Source organism: Ursus maritimus, unplaced genomic scaffold, assembly GCF_017311325.1.
Source record: "Ursus maritimus isolate PB19 unplaced genomic scaffold, ASM1731132v1 scaffold_6, whole genome shotgun sequence".
NCBI lineage: Eukaryota > Metazoa > Chordata > Mammalia > Carnivora > Ursidae > Ursus > Ursus maritimus.
Genome location: NW_024426774.1, coordinates 36,952,438 through 36,972,622, shown reverse-complemented (window position 1 = coordinate 36,972,622; position 20,185 = coordinate 36,952,438). Strand labels below are relative to the sequence as shown.

Genomic DNA, 20,185 nt, shown 5'->3' with positions numbered 1-20,185 from the left:
TTTCCCTACACACTCATCCATCAAACTTGTTTTCCTGATAGTTGAACAGTATTATCTCATTATGGTATTGTGTATATATGTAACTGTTTTCAGTAAATGTTGCTTACAGTTGTAGTTAATTCGCATTGCTGAATAGTATTCTGTTTATGTGTGTGAAAAAAAATGTTTGTAATGCTATTCTACTCTTGACGGGATTTGGGTGTTACCAGTTTTTAGCTCTTAGGAAAAGTGCTGCTATGAGCATTCTCGTATACATGTCTTTGGATAACCATATGTGTGCCTACCAGTTGCATATATACGTAGGAGTAGAATTGCTGGATTGTTAGGTATGAATATGTTCAGCTTTGGAAGATGTACTAATAAATGTTTTCCAGAGTGGTTTTGCCGGTGTACTCCTGTTGTCTATGAGTGGGAGTGTCTTTGCATTCTAGTCAAATTTCATTATATACCAAATTTCATTCTGGTGAGTGTGTAGTGGTATCTTGTCGTTTTCATTTGCGTTCTCTTTTCAGTAATTAGTTGGAGCACCATTTCTAATGTTTATTGGCCATTTTACATAGCCTCTTTTGTAAAGTACCTCTTTAAGTCTTTGGCCCATTTTTCTACTAGGTTGTCTGTCTTCCTGATTTGGAGAATTACTTATATATTTTGATGCGAGTCTTTTGTTGGATATATGCATTGCAAATATCTTACGCTCTGTGGGGAAAACTTGTAAGGCTGATAGTGTGATTGAGCATAATTAGGTGTGTAAATAGCCAAAGCAATCTCAAGAAAGAAGAACAAGGTTGGTGGTATCACAATCCCAGATTTCAAGATCTACAACAAAGCTATAATAATCAAAGCAGAATGGTACTGTCACAAAAATGGACACATTAGTCAATGGAACAGAATAGAAAGTCTAGAAATAAATCCATTGCATCTGTGGTCAACTAACCTATGACAAAGAAGGCAAGAATATACAATGGGGAAAAGACAGTCTTTTCAACAAATGATGTTGGAACAACTAGTTAGCTACATGCAAAAGAATGAAACTGGATCATTTTCTTACACTACACTCAAAAATAAACTTAAAATGGGTTAAATGTTAGACCTGAAGCCATGAAACTCCTAAAAGAAAATAGGCAGTAGTTTCTTGGACATTGGCTTTTGCAACATTTTTTCTGGATCTTTCTCCCCAGACAAGGGATAGAAAAGCAAAAATAAACTACTGGGAGTACACCAAACTGAAAAGCTTTTGCACAGTGAAGGAAATCATCAACAAAATGAAAAGGCAGCCTACTGAATGGGAGAACACATTTGCAAATGCTATATCCAATGAGGAGTTAAAATCCAAAATATATTGAAGAACTCTTACAACTCTACACAAAAAACTAATAATCTAATTAAAGACTGGGCAGAGGACCTCAGTAGACATTTTTTCCCAAGAAGACGTAAAGATGGCTAACAATCACATGAAAAGATGCTCAGCATCACTAATCATCAGGGAAATGCAAATTAAAACCGCAAAGAGATATCACCTTATTCCTGTCAGAATGGCTAGAACCAAAAAGATAAGAAATAACAAATGTTAAAAAAAAAATCCAAAAAACAAATGTTGGTGAGAATGTGGAGAAAAGGGGGAACCCTCATGCTCTGTTGATAGGAATGTAAATTGATGTAACTACTATGGAAAACCATATGGAGGTTCCTCAAAAGATTAAAAACTATTATATGATCCAGTAATCCCACTGCTGGGTATTTACCCAAAGGAAATGAAAACAATAATTTGAAAAGATGTATGCGCCCATGTTTATTGGAGCATTATTTACAATAGCCAAGATGGGGAGCAACGTAAGTGTCCGTTGACAGATGAGAGGATAAAGATTTGGTACATATGTGCAATGGAATATTTCTCAGCCATAAAAAAGAATGAGATCAAGCCATTTTCAACAGTGTGGATGGTCCTAGAGGGTATTATGCTAAGTGAAGTAAGTCACAGACAAATACCATATACTTTCACTTACATGTGGGATCTATAAAATAAGACAAATGAACGAACAAAAAAACCAGAAACAGACTGTTGGTTGCCAGAGGGGAGGGGCAGGGGTTGTAGGCAAAATAGGTGAAGGAGGGATTTAAGAAGTCTAAACTTACAGTTATAGAATAAGTAAATCACAGAGATGAAAAGTACAGGATAAGAAATTTAGTCAATAATATTGTAATAACTTATATGGTCACAGATGGAAACTATACTTACCGGGGTGAACATCGTGTAACGTACAGAATTGTTGAATCACTGTACTCTATACCAGAAACTTAATCTAGCATTATATGTCAACTATACTTCAATTTAAAGACAAAAGGAAAATAACGGGGAGTGGGGGTTACTTAGAGTAGTTATGGAGGGCCTCAGATACCAGACTTGTCATCTGATACCTGAAGGACAGAGAAGAACCATCTCCTTGAAGTGCTCCACGATGACTGGTCCAGCAAGCAGAATAGCGTGAGCAAAGGCCCTGAAGCAGGAAAAAAGTTGGCACATTTGGGTATAGTAGAAAACCAAGATGGCAGGGGAGAAAGGGATTGTAAGAAGAAAAAATAATCTGCATCTCTTCATTGTTCTGAGAGAGGAAAGACTTCAGACCTGTCATTTGTCCGATGCTGCTCATAGTAGTTGTGTCTGATCCTTGACTCCCTTCTTGCCTTGGGAAGCTGAAACTTAATGCTCTTTTCCATCCTTCATCCTGCAGGCGTGGTGGACACAGGCCTTTTCATTAACATGGCTGAGAGAGTCTACTTCGGGATGCAGGACGGCTCTGTGAACATGAGGGAGAAGCCTTTCTGTTGATCCGGCAGGAGTGGAGTGTGTTCACCTTGAGCCCCCAGCCCACAGCTGAGGTGGACATGCCTCTCCAGGAGCCTTTGCCTTAATGTATCTGTGCCAGACGGGCAGCTGGCAGGGTGAGGGTTGGGGGGGTTAACTCCAGTCTTCTGAAGTATTGTTATTTAATGTCTTTTTAAAAAGAGAAATATAAACATATATATTTTTACTATTAAAAATACTCAGTTTTTTTTAATTAAAGTAGAACTTGATTTCATGTTTTATATGAAACATTTACCAAAAAAAAAAAAAAAAAAGGAAAGGGACTGTCTTTTAAACTTTTAACTTGATTCTGCTGGTTAAGCTTCTGAATATTGGGTTTGCTGAGAAATGTAAATCAAAACTTTTCTTTAAACTGGTAAAATGAAGGGCCCAGCCAGCAGTGATTCCCTGATGCCTTACTGGAAATATTAGAGTTTACTTTCCTACCACACTGTTTTGTCATTAGTTTTTGTTGTAATCACGCACAATCCTTAGATACCTGTTTTAAGATGAGGTTTACACAAGTCTGGCGAGTGGAGCAGTGTGGTGTATAGTGACTCAGAGTGTAAATTGTCAGGGAGAAAGTGGGGTTCTTTTGCTAAGATCCAGGGGTTCTTTCAGACCGCTGTCGTGGGAAGCAATTGGCCGGAAATACTTGCCAGTACTGCCAAAGCACTGCTGTGAAATGTGAAATACTTTTAAATAGTTGTCTTTTTGTTGTTAATATTTTTCCTGTTCCTTTATTATTGCTTGCATGGTTCATCGTCAGAACTTGTCATTTCCTTATATTGTTTGAGGGTTGAAATAAAACAGTATGGTGCCGTTTCGACTCTTTGTCTTTACTGTTCGCAGTAGTTTTGCAGTAAAATAGGGATCAATTTTGCACACCAGTTTACATTGGATCTTTGATAAGGGGTGGAATTTACTTGAGAAATCTTGAGCCAAAGACTAGGTAAATATTTCCTTTATTTTGGGGCAGGCTTGACGTCAGTTTTATTCCATAGACTTTTGTCAAAGAAGAGATTATTCTCTTTGTTAATGGAAGATAGCTAAACAAAAGTCGCCAGTTATCCCCACGTGTTATATTAGTCCGACCCTTAGTCCCAGAAGCTGGCGAGCATTAAGCAGTTTCCTCATATTCCCTCGTTATTCTCCCCACTAATCTTCAGATCGTGTGCCCAGTGGGCAGTGCGCCGTCCAGAAAGCCTCAGAGACAGGGAGACGGAAGGCCGCCATCAGCTCGGTGGTAGTTCTGGATGGGACGGAGGAGCCCAGCCGGCGAGGTGTTTATGCTGAGGGCCTTCATCTCCCCTGTGCCGGCCTGCGTGAGACTCAGGACCATCCTTGCCCTCAGTGCGCCCTCGGGTCGGAGCCTGGGATTGTAACTACCGAGCCTGCCTGCATCTCAGTCCCTGCTAATCCAGGTGGCCGAATGAAAGTTACCAGAACTGGCTTTACGGAGGCTCTCTTTTCCTTGCCAGATTCTTTCTCTTTTTCTTCGCTTCGAAGTGCTCTTTAAAAATGTTGCCTCACACTTTGTTAGGAAACCTGTTGTTAGGAGCGGTTTCGTTTTCAAGCCTCTTCTGGTCTAGATAAGTTTTGCACAAAATGAGCACTAGATGTTAGCCGAGAAAACTTGATAGAACTAATGTTTGAAATCCTTTCAAGGTCTCGTGGCATGGGTTAAGTTCAAGGATAAAGATAAACAACAAAGCTAAACTGGGTTTCTGAAAAACACCTGCACGCTCCACGTCACATGGACATTCTCAGTGGCTTTCAGGGGCGTTCGCACCTGTGGCCAGAATGTAGTCCCTGTGAGCATTGATGTGAGGTTTTCCTTCTCTTGAAAAAAACAAAACCCCTGCTATGCTTGGGGCACACACACAGAAGTTTGTTCTAGAGGTAAATTTTGATCGAAGGTTCTTCAATAAAATTGTTATTAAATGTGATCTTGCAGGTGATAAATTGGATGGAAAAAATTTGCAGGCCCACGATGAATCGGGCACAGGCAGGCTGCAGGTCTGGCTTTTGGGAAAGGTTATAACTGAGTTAAACAGTTACGCTTCTGGGAGGCATCAAAGGGGGAAAATCACTTGTATTTGAATAAGATCAATTTTGGTTTCAGCTACAGGTCATAAAGTTTTTATTAATTTATCAGCCCTTTTCTGAGTTCCCATCACATGCCAATTCCTAGTGGGTACTAGTGGGAGGCAGGGGACAGAGACAAGTAACACCCCTCTTGTGCTCTAGATGCTTCCACCGTGGTGGATGAGACAGGCGGGTTGACAGAGGAATGCTGCGATGGAGCAGTCATGTGAAGGCGTCGTCAGCATAGTGGCGAAGAGGGGGGCCAGTGGGTGGGAAAGTGGTTATCAGGTAACTGGCAACAGCCTCTTACCTGTCATCACTCAGCTTGTGCCAGTGCTCTTCTGGGCCTTTGCCCTCATCTTACAGCCACTTCATGGTGTTCTTTTAATTTGCAGAGTGAGAAACAAGTTCAGTTTAAGTAACTTGTTCAGGTCATGCACTGGGAAGCAGGCCAGGCTTAACTGGCTCAGGGCCTTACTCCTAATTGAAGGGGGTTGTAGGACTCTGGATAGTTTGCATTCCTTAATTCTTGTGTCCATCGTTTGCAATTTGTTATATTATGTTAGTCACCATACAGTACATCCCCGGTTTCCGATGTAAGGCTTGATGATTCATTAGTTGTGTATAACACCCAGTGCACCATGCAATACGTGCCCTCCTTACTACCCATCACCGGTCTATCCCATTCCCCCAACCCCCTCCCCTCTGAAGTCCTCAGTTTGTTTCTCATAGTCCATAGTCTCTCATGTTTCATTCCCCCTTCTGATTACCCCCCCTTTCTTTATCCCTTTCTTCCCCTACCGATCAACCTAGTTCTTATGTTCCATAGAGGAGAGAAATCATATGATAGTTGTCTTTCTCTGCTTGACTTATTTCACTTAGCATTATCTCCTCCAGTGCTGTCCATGTTGTAGCAAATGTTGAGAACTCGTTCTTTCTGATAGCTGAGTAATATTCCATTGTATATATGGACCACAACTTCTTAATCCAGTCATCTGTTGAAGGGCATCTCGGCTCCTTCCACGATTTAGCTATTGTGGACATTGCTGCTATGAACATTGGGGTGCATATGGCCCTTCTCTTCACTACGTCTGTATCTTTGGGGTAAATACCCAGTAGTGCAATGGCTGGATCATAGGGTAGCTCAATTTTTAACTTTTTAAGGGACCTCCACACTGTTTTCCAGAGTGGCTGTACCAACTTGCATTCCCACCAACAATGTAGGAGGGATCCCCTTTCTCCACATCCTCTCCAACAATTGTTGTTTCTTGCCTTGTCTATTTTTGCCATTCTAACTGGCGTAAGGTGGTATCTCAGTGTGGTTTTGATTTGAATTTCCTTGATGGCTAATGATTTTGAACATTTTTTCATGTGTCTGTTAGCCATTTGTATGTCTTCATTGGAAAAGTGTCTGTTCATATCTTCTGCCCATTTTTTGATTTGTTTATTTGTTTCTCGTGTATTGAGTTTGAGAAGTTCTTTGTAGATCTTGGATACCAGTCCTTTATCTGTAGTGTCATTTGCAAATATATTCTCCCATTCCGTGGGCTGCCTCTTAGTTTTTCTGACTGTTTCCTTGGCTGTGCAGAAACTTTTAATCTTGATGAAGTCCCATAAATTCATTTTATCTTTTGTTTCTCTTGCCTTTGGGGATGTGTCATGAAAAAGGTTGCTTTGGCCGATGTCGTAGAGGTTGCTGCCTATGTTCTCCTCTAGAATTTTGATGGATTCCTGTCTCACATCGAGGTCTTTCATCCATTTGGAGTTTATTTTTGTGTATGGTGTGAGAGAGTGGTCAAGTTTCATTCTTTTGCATGTAGCTGTCCAATTTTCCCAGCACCATTTATTGAAGAGACTGTCTTTTTCCCACCGGATGTTTTTTCCTGCTTTATCAAATATTAGTTGCCCAAAGAGCCGAGGGTCCATTTCTGGGCTCTCTATTCTGTTCCATTGGTCTATGTGTCTGTTTTTGTGCCAGTACCATGCTGTCTTTGTGATCACAGCTTTGTAGTACAGCTCGAAATCCGGCATTGTGATGCCCCCAGCTTTGTTTTTCCTTTTCAACAGTTCCTTGGAGATTCGGGGCCTTTTCTGTTTCCATACAAATTTAAGGACTATTTGTTCCAGTTCTTTGAAAAATGTCCTCGGTATTTTGATCGGGATAGCATTGAAAGTGTAGATTGCTCTGGGTAGCATGGACATTTTAACTATGTTAATTCTTCCAATCCATGAGCATGGAATATCTTTCCATCTTTTTATGTCTTCCTCAATGTCTTTCAAGAGTGATTTATAGTTTCTAGAATATAGGTCCTTTACGTCTCTGGTTAAGTTAATTCCAAGGTAACGTATGGTTTTTGGTGCTATTGTAAATGGGATGGATTCCCTAATTTCTCTTTCTTCGGTCTCGTTATTCGTGTATAGAAATGCAACTGATTTCTGAGCATTGATTTTGTATCCCGCCACGTTACTGAATTGCTCTATAACTTCTAATAGTTTGGGAGTGGCTTCTTTTGGGTTTTCCATATAGAGTATCATGTCATCTGCAAAGAGAGACATTTTGACTTCTTCTTTGCCAATTTGAATACCTTTGATCCCTTTTTGTCGTCTGATTGCTGTTGCAAGGACTTCTAGTACTATGTTGAATAATAGTGGCGAGAGTGGGCATCCTTGTCGAGTTCCTGATCTTAAGGGAAAGGCTTCCAGCTTTTCCCCATTGAGAATAATATTTGCAGTAGGCTTTTCATAGATGGCTTTTATGAGATTGAGAAATGTACCTTCTATTCCTACACTCTGAAGGGTTTTAATCAGGAAAGGATGCTGTATTTTGTCAAATGCTTTTTCGGCATCGATTGAGAGGATCATATGGTTCCTGAGTCTTTTCTTGTTGATATGATGTATCACGCTGATTGATTTGCGAATATTGAACCACGCTTGCATCCCAGGTATGAATCCCACTTGATCGTGATGGATAATCCTTTTAATGTACTGTTGGATTCTATTAGCAAGTATCTTGTTGAGGATTTTGGCGTCCATATTCATTAGGGAAATCGGTCTGTAATTCTCCTTTTTGAGGGGGTCTTTGCCTGGTTTGGGGATCAAGGTAATATTGGCCTCATAGAATGAGTTTGGTAGCTTTCCTTCTGTTTCTATTTTTTGAAATAGCTTTAGGAGAATAGGTATTATTTCTTCTTTGAATGTTTGGTAGAATTCCCCAGGAAAACCGTCCGGGCCTGGAGTTTTGTTATTTGGAAGGTTGTTTATCACTGACTCAATTTCTTCATAATTAATTGGCCTGTTTAAGGAATCAATTTCTTCCGGTTTCAATCTTGGTAGTTTATAGGTTTCCAGGAAGGATTCCATCTCTTCCAGATTGCTTAGTTTATTGGCATATAGCTGTTGATAAAAATTTCTAATAATCCTTCCAATTTCAATGGTGTTCGTCGTGACCTCTCCTTTTTCATTCATAATTTTAATAATCTGGGTCCTTTCTCTTTTCTTTTGGATAAGTCTTGCCAGTGGTCTGTCAATTTTATTGATTCTCTCAAAGAACCAGCTTCTAGTCCTGTTGATCTGCTCTACTGTACTTCTGGTTTCTGCTTGATTGATTTCAGCTCTAATTTTGGTCAACTGCTTCCTCGTGCGTGGATTAGGCCTGTCCCTCTGTTGCTGTTCCAGCTTCTTGAGGTGAGAATATAAAAACTGCATTTTAGATTTTTCTATTCTTTTGAGTGAGGCTTGGATGGCTATGTATTTCCCCCTTAGGACTGCCTTTGCAGTATCCCATAGGTTTTGGACTGTTGTATTTTCATTCTCATTGGTCTCCATAAATTGTTTAATTTGATTTTTGATTTCCTGGTTTATCGAGTCATTCCTGAGCAGGATGGTTCTTAGTCTCCAAGTGTTTGAGTTTCTTCCAAATTTTTCCTTGTGGTTGAGTTCCAATTTCAGAGCGTTGTGGTCTGAGAATATGCAGGGGATAATTTCAATCTTTTGGTATCGGTTGAGACCTGTTTTGTGTCCCAGAACATGGTCTATTCTTGAGAATGTTCCATGGGCATTAGAATAGAATGAGTATTCTTTGGTTCTGGGGTGTAGTGTTCTATATATATCTATGAGGTCCAACTCGTCGAGTATGGCATTCAAAGCCTTTGATTCTTTGCTTAGTTTTTGCCAGGGTGTTCTGTCTATTTCTGAGAGTGGAGTGTTGAGGTCCCCTACTATTAATGTATTTTTATTTATATGTCTCTTTATTCTGGTTAAGAGTTGGCTTGTGTATCTTGCTGCTCCCCTGTTGGGGGCATATATATTTATAATTGTCATATCCACTTGTTGAATACTTCCCTTAAGAATAATATAGTGCCCTTCTGCATCTCTAACTATAGTCTGTAGTTTAAAATCCAATTTATCTGATATGAGAATTGCTACCCCAGCTTTCTTTTGAGGTCCATTTGCGTGAAAGATGGTACTCCATCCCCTTACTCTCAGTCTGAATGCATCTTTGGGTTCGAAATGAGTCTCTTGTAGACAGCAAATGGATGGGTCATTTCTTTTTATCCAATCTGCAACCCTGTGGCGTTTTATGGGATGGTTCAAACCATTTACATTAAGACTGATTACTGAGAGATATGATTTTAATGTTGCCATGTTGCCAGTAAAGTCTTTGTTTGTATTGGCTGTGACTTTCTGTTCTGTATCACTCTTGGGGCCTTTTTACTTTTATAGAACCCCCCGTAATATCTCCTGTAGGGCTGGTTTCGTGGTTACAAAATTGGTTAGTGACTGGCGATTCTGAAATGTCTTTATTTCTCCATCAATTCTGAATGACAGCCTTGCTGGATAAAGGATCCTTGGCTGCATGTTTTTCTCTGAAAGAGCTTTAAATATGCTCCCCCAACCCTTTCTCTCATTCCAGGTCTGTGTAGACAGGTCTGACGTAATTCTGATGCTTTTGCCTTGGTACGTGAGAAATTTCTTTGCCCTGGCCGCTTTCAATACTGTATCCTTGCATCTAATATTTGCGAATTGCACTATGACGTGACGTGGCGTAGGTTTGTCGTGGTTGAGCTTGGGAGGGGTCCTCTCTGCCTCTTGGACACGAATGTTTGTTTCCCTTGCTAGATTAGGGAAGTTTTCAGCTACAATTTGTTCAAATATCTCTTCTAGACCTCTGTTTTTCTCCACCCCCTCGGGGATGCCGATGATTCTAACATTGGATCGTTTCATTGAGTCAGTAATCTCCCGTAACCTACATTCGTGGGCGTGGATTTTTTTAAGACCATCTTCTATTTTCATTTTTTCCTCTATTAACCCATCCTCCAATTCACTAACCCGTTCCTCTGCTTCTGCGACCCTGGCCGTCAGAGCCTCTAGTTTTGCCTGCATTTGGCTCATAGAATTTTTAATTTCTGTCAGATTCGCTCTCATTTCTGTCCTTAGGGATTCTATATTCTCAGTAACCTTTTCGTTAATAGTTTTTTCAATTCTACTCATCATTTTGACCATCGTTACTCTGAATTCCATTTCTGATAATTTGGTTACATCCATATCCATTATTTCTGTGGCAGAGGCCACAGAATCACTGTCTTTTCTTTGCTGGGGGGGGCTTCTCCTTCTTGTCATTCTGATGAAGAGAGGTTGCGGGGTTTCCAGAGCCCAAATTATTGACTGGGTCCCAGGCCGTGCCCCTTGTTTTATAGGGATCTTAGGGATGTGGGCTTCTTCTTTAAAGATTTTATTTATTTATTTATGTGGCAGCCAACCAGCGAGAGAGGGAACAGAAGCAGGGGAGTGGGAGAGGAAGAAGCAGGCTCCCAGCGGAGGAGCCCGATGAGGGACTCCTTTCCGGAACGCCGGGATCACGCCCTAAGCCGAAGGCAGGCGCTCAATGACTGCGCCACCCAGGCGCCCGGGTTGTGGGCTTCTTGATTTTTCAGCCTGCCTTCTGTGTTCTGGGGGAGGGGCCTGCCGCGCCAATACTCAGGCAACCCTGTTTGGGTAGAGTCTCCGTGTCCCCTGCGAGGGAGGATGGGGATGGGCACTCTCTGAGCCGGTATTTCCAGGCTTTTGTTCTCTGGCGGCTTTCCCTGGCGGTTTGCTGTGCCTCTTCTGAGAGTCAGAGCAGCAGCGGCCAAATTTCAGCCTCTGTCACGGAACAGAAGGATTGCGGGCCGTTCTCTACTAATGTTCTGGCCACTTTAACTCTGTTAGTGTTGGTGCTGCTCAACCCTGCAGCGTCCCGGGATGTGCGCCCCACACCCGGCGTCCCAGCCCTCACTTCCAGAGGCGGCGCGTCTCTGTCCTTTGTGTTTCTAATGCCGCCACCGCCAGCCGCCAGCGCGCCGCCTCCCGGATCTCCCGGTCTCAGTCTGGATCCGTGGCGCACCGGGATTCGGTGTTCGCGAGATGCCTGGTGGCGCGCGCACCCGGCTCACGGTCTCAGTCTGCTGTTTTGCGGGTGCCGTCCGCGAGCCCGCCCGCTCTCCCGTGCAAGTGGCTACCGCTTCCCGGCACCCGAACGCGGCGGCTCCCTCCCCCTTCCGTTTATCTTCCGATATCTGTGCACAGTTTCATGGCTCCCCGCTTCGTACCTCAATACTCTGCGCTGGAGATGTTCATTTGTAGAGATCCAGATGCGTCTTCCTGCGTCTCAGGCTGGTTCCGTGGTTGTTTAGGCTGGTCTGGTACCTATCCAGCTCGACTCGGAGGACCGGCTGAAAACGGTGTCTCCTACTCCTCCGCCATCTTAACTCCCAGCCCATCGTTTGCAATTTGAGCCATGAATAATTTGTTAAATTACTGAAGTTAATGAAATGGTGTGTGTGTGTCTGTCTGTCTGTACGCTCATAGGTAATCCTATAAGATTAATTTCTGGCTTTGGATGAGCTTTCTTTAATGGCAGAAAAGAGTAGAACATTGCACCAACCTAAGGTGAGCCACGGGAAAGTGCACTTCGGAGGAGTCATCCTCTTCCACCACTGACTTCTCCCCCATGCTTGTTTCCTTTTCTCTTTCCCGGGCCTGGGGATGTAGGTAGGCACAGTGGCAACCTGAGGCATGGCTCGCCTGGGAAAGGGTGTTTATGGCTAAGGACTATGAGTTCCCCTTAGCTAAAGACTCTTCAGGAATGCATAGTTGAACAGAGTTGGTTTTATTTATCCATTGAATGAGGGAAGTCACATGCCGTGCGGGGCTGTGGGCGTCTGTCAGGGGCTTAGGGGTTTGGGCTTGTGTCTGGTGCTTTGGAGGAAGGCTCAGGGAAGCAGGGCTCTGCTCCGGATTGGATTGGGTTAGAAGCAGGAGAATTCTGTGATCGGGTATTTTAAATTTTTACCAAGAAGGTAAGAAGAATGGAGTGAGGCTAAATCTGGGATTGGTAAAGAAGCTGCAGTCACTCAGCCAGAACAGGGGGACGTCTGGTCCTTTTTGTGATTTGGACACTGTTCCCATTTTGACTGTTGATATGTAATCATGGAGTCTGGTTTTTGTCTTCACCACAATCACAGAGTGACCATGTCTGATGGAGTTGTGTGAAATTGTTGATGTTCCACAGGAGAACACCCCAGCCTCACTGTGGGTACCAGGCCGGCTTGTAGCGACACCAAGGCCTGACTGTAGCTTGTACCGGGCTACGCTTCCTTTCTCAGGATATGCTCACCCCAGGGCCCGGGAGACCTGCATATTCTATAATTAACTCTTCTTCTGTCTTTGGTCAACAAGTATTGAGCACTTGCTGTGTACTGGACACTGGGACAGAGGAGTCAGGCCACAGATACCCATGACATAGCTCCAGTCCTCAGACTTCACTGGTGCCGTGACAACCACTTCTCATAACTCTTTTCAAATGCCTGAGTTTGCCCGCTTCCTGTCACACCTAGCAGCTGAGACAGCCCTATTTAGGATTGCATCAGCCTTCACTCTCCACTAACCCGCTAATCAGATGATGTTTTTGACATAGGTTCAGTGCCTTTGCTTTTTTAGTAACCAGTATGTGTCACAGGACAGCAAAACACTCCAATATAGCCTAGCATTCAAATGTGCCCAGGTTGACTCTGCAAGTAAACATCGGTAATGGTGCTTTGGGAAGGTGGAAGTGTGTGTGAATGTGGGCAGTGGTGGGGAGGGGTGGAATCCAGAAGGGAGGGAGAGGTCTTCCCCGGAAAGGCAATTCCCCGTGTTCTGTGCACAACACGTTATACGCACTGATGAACGAAATAAATTCAGCTTTGAAACCCATTCCCTATGTCGGATCAGTGAGAAGCATCTCTCTCAGCAGCAGGGTGGGAAACGACACAGCTCTGTCTTTGGAAACGAGAGCCCCGCTGCGTCTCTGTTGGCTTTGGCCCAGTGGCAAGAAGACCGCTCACTGTCTCCCTGGAGACAGAACTACGTTTGAGGGAGACCCCAGGTTCAGGTGTATCCCAGTCTGAGTTTCAAACAGGAAAGTTGTGCTCATCCTCGTTTTAGTTCAGAAGCTGTTCTTAGTGGTGGGTTGGACCAGTCTGCGGTCACCGATGAGTTCTGAAGCTTCTAGAGCTCCGATCTGATTTTTGCTGCGCTTGGCCCATGTTCGTCTGTGCCAGTGGTGCTGTCCCCTGTTTCTTGGTGAATCTGTGACAGGTGTTCACAAGGTCAGAGCCCATAGGGAACCGGCATCTGTAATAGCGTAGGTATGGTCAGGAATGGCACTGCCCAATGGAAACGTGAGCCACATACGGAATTTTAAATATTCAGTAGCCACACTAAAAAGGTACAAAGAAACAGGTGACATTAATTTCAATAAAATCTTTTATTTAACCCAACATATCTAAAATATTACTATTTTAACATGTAATCAATATCTTTCATTTTGTACTAAGTCTTCAAACTACAGTATGTGTTTTACTTCAGCACATCTCGTTTTGGACTAGTCACTTTTCAAGTGTTCCATGGCCACACTGGTGAATGACTTAAGTATGGGTGAGCACAGTTCTAGACCTCAGGGCAACTCTGGTGTTGTCATTATTCTGGCTTTTTGAAGCCTCTTTTGATTTCTTGTGTGTTCTGTTTGGGGAAGTCAGGGAAAGACTGGTACTGTAGGTGGTCATTTAGCTGAATCTTTAAAAAATTTTTTTAAGTTAAAATTTTTTCAGCCTGAGTGAGATAGACATTTATAAGTACCCACTTAAAGTGTACAGGTCAGTGGTGTTTAGTATATTCACAGAGTTCTGCAACCATGATGACATTCAGTTCTACAACATTTTCATCGACCCAAAGAGAAACCCTGTGTCCATTAGCAGGCACTCCCTATGTCCCTGCCCAGTACCTCCCACTGCCACTCCCACCCAATCATGAATTCACTTCCGTCTCTATCGATTCCCACTCTTCTGGACATTTCATATAAATGGAATCTTACACTCTATGATCTTGTATCTTGCTGCTTTTATTTAGCATAATGTTTTCAAGGTTCGTCCATGCTGTAGCATGGATCAGCACTTCGTTGTTCCTTATTGCTGAATGATATTCCGCTGTATGGCTAGACCACATTTTTTTTATCCATTCACCAGTTGATGGACTTTTGGGTGGTTTCTACTTTTTATGGCAAATGCTGCGGCAAAGAATCATGTACATGTTTCTGTATGGGCACATGTTTTCATTGTCTTCTATCTTTTTGTTGTTTTGGTCCTCCTTTACTATCTTCTTTTGATTTAAATAGATACTTTTTAGCATACCTTTTTAATTCCTCTGGTTTTTGTTTGTTTGTTTGTTTTTTACTGTATATAATTCAGTGACTTTCCCAGTGGTTGTTCTAGTTGCAGAATCTTGAAGGAAGAGCAAAACAGCCAGGAGTGGTGGCCAGGGGAAGAGTGAGATGGAAGGAAGCATCCTATGAAGTGGGAACAGAATGTGCAAAGACAAGGGTTAGTGAGGACCTGGTGGTACAGACACCTTGGAGGAGCCGTGTGTGGCTCATCAGGAATGCTGCCTTCAGGGAGGTGTTGAGAGAAGAGATGAAAGGCAGGGGACGCATACTGATGGGCCATGTTCACCTTAGCTAAGGACTTGGACCTTAATCCTGCAGTGGGGGTTTTTAGGTGGAGGGGCATGATCAGAGTCCTTGCTGGCTTTAGGGAAGAAGGTGGGATGGATGAGGAAGAGACCGGACCGGGGTATTAGTTATGAATCTATAGAAGTGGTTGTGAGGGGCTTCCCAGTTTACTAGAAGACTTTCTTTAAGGCTGATGGAATGTTTTCTTTCCAGTGTCAGGGTCCAGCAAGTCTGAGTTGGGAGAGAGGCTTCCAGTGCCAGGAAACATTCTCTCCTGTGGGTATTTTGTCCCAGGCATTAGACAGTGTCACTAGTTACTGTGAGGGCAGGAACTTTGAAACTTCCTAAATCCAGTTAACTTGAAAGTGTTTCCATTAAAGTGATCCATTGTTTAAGAATCCTACAAATACAATAAGACATAAAATAGAAGTGAGGAATACAATTCTTGGGAAGGAGACACAATTAGCATCTGTAGAGAAACATCAGTATCTAAAAAGCAGATACAAAAGGCAGATACTGAGTTTAACAGATTTTTTTTTAATTTCCCTATCATCTGAACCCCCTATTTCTTTTTTCTTTTTTTTTTTTTAATTTTAAAGATTTTATTTATTTATTCGACAGAGATAGAGACAGCCAGTGAGAGAGGTAACACAAGCAGGGGGAGTGGGAGAGGAAGAAGCAGGCTCATAGCGGAGGAGCATGATGTGGGGCTCGATCCCATAATGCCGGGATCACACCCTGAGCCGAAGACAGATGCTTAACCGCTGTGCCATCCAGGCGCCCCAGAACCCCCTATTTCTATTTGGAAAATACCTCACTGTGGGAACTTGCTGTGGGCATATCTCCCCACCCCCTGCCCTCTACTGAAGTGGAAATGTCCATTCTCCCTGCTGCCTTGCAGCCGGGGCATGGACCAGGGCTTTGCCAATTGGCTGTTCCTGCCCAGGGTTTGCACGGAAAGACAACGTCTCAGTTATCTATTGCTGCATAACAAACCACCACAAGACTCAGCCGCTTAAAACAGCCATCATCTTTCATCTGTACACAGTCCTGTAAGTGGATTAGAGCTTGGTGGGTTGACCCATCTCTGTTGCATGTGGCTTCAGCTGGGGCAGTTTGACTGAAGCTGAAACGTCTGGAGAATGCCCGGGCCTCTCACTCTCCATGGCCCATCTTAGGCTTCCTCACAGCATGGTGGCTGGATTCCTGGAAGGGGCATTTAGGGCTTCCTCAGAAATTGTACGACGTCAGTCTCACTTTTATTGCCTAAAGCGAGTAGAAATGCCAGCCCAGATTCAAAGAGGTGGAGAAATAGATTCCTCTTCTCGAAGAGGGAAGGAACTGAGGCAGAATTCGCAAGGAATGACGGGGAACGACAAAGATACAAGAACAGTTTAATGTTCATTCTGCTGGTAGCAGCTAGAATTCGGTGGTGGGTGGCAGCAGTGCCAAGAACAACACTCAGGAGAGCGGCATCAACACTGGCATTTATTCAGACTATTTTAGGATAGGTTCTTGGTCGTATTTCCAGCCTACCAGGTTCCCTGGCTTCTCTTTTTTGAACCTAATTTTCCAGCCTTCCCATCCATTTCGAAGCCGCATGATAAATGCTTTCAGTAAACCCCATTTCTGCTTAATTTAGTTAGAGCCAACTCCCGTTGTTAGCATCAAAGAACACTGACTGATGCCCCAGCCAATAAGAGAATCACTAAGAGCTATGTAGTAAGATAATTTACAAAAGAGGAAATGCACACAATTAATAAACACCTGAAAAATGTTCTACCTCATTAACAAAACAATACGCATCTAAATTAAAACAGAAAAAAGATGCCTTTTTTTTTTTTTGTCTAGCAAATTATCAAATAAATTAATGTGATCAGAGTTGCAAAGGGCATAGTGAGAGAAACTCTCTTAGACCTCTGGCTGGGTTGTGAACTGGTCTAACTTTTCTTCCTGGGGATTTTTTGGGCAATATTTACCAAGAATCTTTAAATGAATCGTTCCTTTTAATTCCTTTCCAAGAATCTAGTCGAAGCAAACACTTAGAAATGTAGATATAAATGTGTGCATAAGGATTTCCATACCAACGTTACATTTTAGCAGACGTTGGAAACATGATGCAAGTCCATCACGGTGTGATGTAATGAGATATTATGCAGCTTTTAAGACCAGTTTGTAAAGAACTAAAGATACAGAACTTTTACAGGATAATATTGAGTGATAAATTAACCCAAAATTATTGATGTGACTGTATAACAGTCAGGATCTAATTGAGAAAGCAAACCACTCCTCCAGGTATTTTGAATGAAGGGAATTTATTACAGGAAATGCTTCACAGTGATTCGAAAGGCAGAGAAGCCAATCATTATGTTGAAGCAACCCAGAAATGAGCAACAGCAGAATGCCACTTCACTCCCAGGGCTGGAGAAGGTGGCGTTGCCAGAAGTTGGGCAGCTGGTGGAATCTAGAATCAGAAAGGAGATGCAGCCACTGGTCGAAAATTCCTCCTCAAAGCAGAGAGGGGCAAATATCTTGGTTCATCCCTTCTTCTCACTTCCCAGTCTTTTACCAGGGCCTCCCATTAGCCAGATCTATCCAGAAGCCAGTTGGTAATGGAGCCAATGGCAGGAAATGGATCAGAGGGTAGATGGGCAATGACTCTGCCACACAGCATGATCTCAACTAGATACAAATTGTGCGTATTGAATGTTGTTAAAAGTAGTTATTTTTGCTGATGGGATTATATAGGATTTATTTTCATATGTTCTGTATATTCTAAAGACCCCAAACCATATTAATAAAAAATGGCAAGTGTGTGTGTGTGGGGGGAGATGCCAAGTAACATTTTTATGAAAATAAAAGTATGTAAGTATGGATGTGATACAAACAACAGAACTGTAGACACGGGGCCTCTCATTAAGCTCCAGACTTTTGTCAGGGGCCTTCCCAGGGCTGGGTGGGCTCCCTTGGCGGGGGCCAGCAGGGGGCGCTCCAGTCCAGCGCAACAAGGCTTCCCTGGCTGAGACTGACAAACTGGGATTTCCACGGCCTTTGTAGAGCAGGAGCCTAAGGGGGCCATTGCCCTGTTGGCTAGCCAGGGCCCCCAGAGGTTTGCCTCTGCTAGTCTATCTCAGAGCTGCCCCTTCTTCCCATGATAGGCTCTCGGGAGGAGTTCTGAGAAAGCCAGCCACCACCAGAACTCGTAGGTCCGTCCACATCCCTTTGGAGTGTTTGGCATGTGTGTCCACTGAACCTTGAGCCTTACTGTAGTACTGATTATGCTTGCACGGAGGAACCAGTGGTCACCGGGTAGAGCTGTCAGCCCTAAGTGTCATATAAAAGTAAATGCTCTGTGAAACCATCTTGGCTTTTTCCTAAACAAGTACCTCAAATTGATAAGTGCAAGACTCCACATTGTACAGTTTCTGCTGTTTCTACAAGCCGTGTTACCTAACGTGACCGACTCTGAGAGATCGGTTTGGGCCACTTAACCAGCAAAGTGTCAGGAGTCATGAGAGCTGCATTATTCAGGACATTTTTTTTGCAGTTAAGATGTGTATCACCCCCTTTGGTACTTCTGTTCTCTTCTCTTTGTCTGCTGTCCGGGGTCCACAAAGCTTTCCCACCGCTGAAGGTGCAGGCTGAGCTGGGCTGGGAATTCCTGCCTGCCTGAAGTTCCTTCAGGATTTTTTTAGGCTGATAGTTTTTGCCGGACGTCTATATACAGGCCTTCACTGGTTTTAGGAGATAATTCGAGGGAATGAGGAAGCTTTCTGAGGGGAGAATGAGTTTGACTTTGAGTAGTGGACACTGCAGAAATGTCATGGGGCTCTGATATTGAAGGTACCTGTAGCCCCAGGAGCAGCTGTCCTGCTCTCTGCCACTAGGGCCCCCACAGTGAGTGCTTTCAACCTGCTGCTCGTACAGAAACTCTGGGGTAAGAGCTGGGTCCTTGAGTCGCCCCCAGGGCTGTGATGGGCTCTGGGTTGTGTACCCATCACAATTTGCTCTGTGTGTGTGTGTGTGTGTGTGTGTGTGTGTGTGGTGTATTGGAAAATCCAAGAGAGGTCCGGTGAAGTGGAGGAATAATTTCATGTAATTCTGCATAGCTTGTCCTTTCCCTCCCTCCCTCCCTCCCTCCCTTTCTGAGAGTGTATGCTTTTATTTATGTGACAGCCCTCCCCCCCCAGATAAGTACAGAATGCTTTATACCTTTATGCTTTTCTGTTTTGGGAAATGAGATAAAACCTCATAAAGGAAAAGATTGCTTTGGTGAAATGTACATAAAGAGAGTGTGTAAGAAAAACACAGATACGAAGGATAAGAGAGGGTAATGGATGTAATTTCAGTTGTGAAAAATGAGCATGTTTTCATCAACGTAAATTATTTCAGGCGTGAAAAATTGGTTCTCTGAATAAGCATCAACCCAGGCTGATAATGTCTGCGAGTGTTGATCTTGGAAATTCTCAAGGTACTTTGGAGAGCCGAGAATTTGTGTTCTCTGGGTTGATGCCTTAGATCAGCTCCTCTCTATTAAGTACAGTTTTCTTGGGTTTTAGTTAATGCATTCTTATTTTTTATTGAGCTACAATTCACGTACAATAAAAGTCACAACAGTGCATTCTTGTTTCTAAAGTAGATCGCTATTTTATAAGATGTGAGCGTAGAGAGTTTTATATTTATGTTTAAACGTTTTGGGGAGTAAAGAGGAATCCTTTTTCTAAGTAACCTTATGGATTTTGTGTTTAATTGTACCCATGTGGCAAGTAGTCAGTGATTATAAATTCATTTCATGGGGCAAAATATATTTTTTGTGTTTTCCTTTTCGTAGGAACCCTGTTGGATCATGTCTAATTCTGAGTGTATATCAGAGTATAAATAATGCCAGAGAGTAAATGATCCAAAATATTTATCCAAATAAAAGACTGGATTTGAGAGCTTATTTTTCTGTATGATTTTCTAGAATTAAAATAATCAGTACTTTTATAATCTGAATTTTATAGTAAGGATAATTTTATTTATTTATTTATCTATCTATCTATTTATTTATTTATTTATTTATTATAGAAAGGATAATTTTAAATGAATCCTCCAAATTTTGGTTTTAGAAGTTATTCAAGAATTCTTTTTCTCTATAAGGAGAGTTCGTACAACTTGTACCTCCGTGTCTAGCTTGTATCTTTTCTAACATACCAGCTTTTGGTTTCAGTCCATTTTTATTAAAAAACCTA

At 42.7% G+C, this 20,185-nt stretch overlaps 1 protein-coding gene across 2 annotated transcripts in view; it reads left to right on the top strand.

Moving 5' to 3' along the window:
- The window catches only part of RPIA (ribose 5-phosphate isomerase A), a 110,307-nt gene that overhangs the window by 27,856 nt on the left and 62,266 nt on the right, over positions 1 to 20,185 (top strand). Inside the window, exon 9 of one of the 2 annotated variants that reach the window (XM_008700516.2) lies at positions 2,730 to 3,668. The exons of the other annotated variant lie outside the window; for it this stretch is intronic. Coding sequence (XP_008698738.2) covers positions 2,730 to 2,827 — 98 coding nt within the window. The 3' untranslated portion in view covers positions 2,828 to 3,668. Of the gene's footprint in view, positions 1 to 2,729; positions 3,669 to 20,185 lie in introns of those variants that run through there. 2 annotated transcript variants of the gene reach the window in all.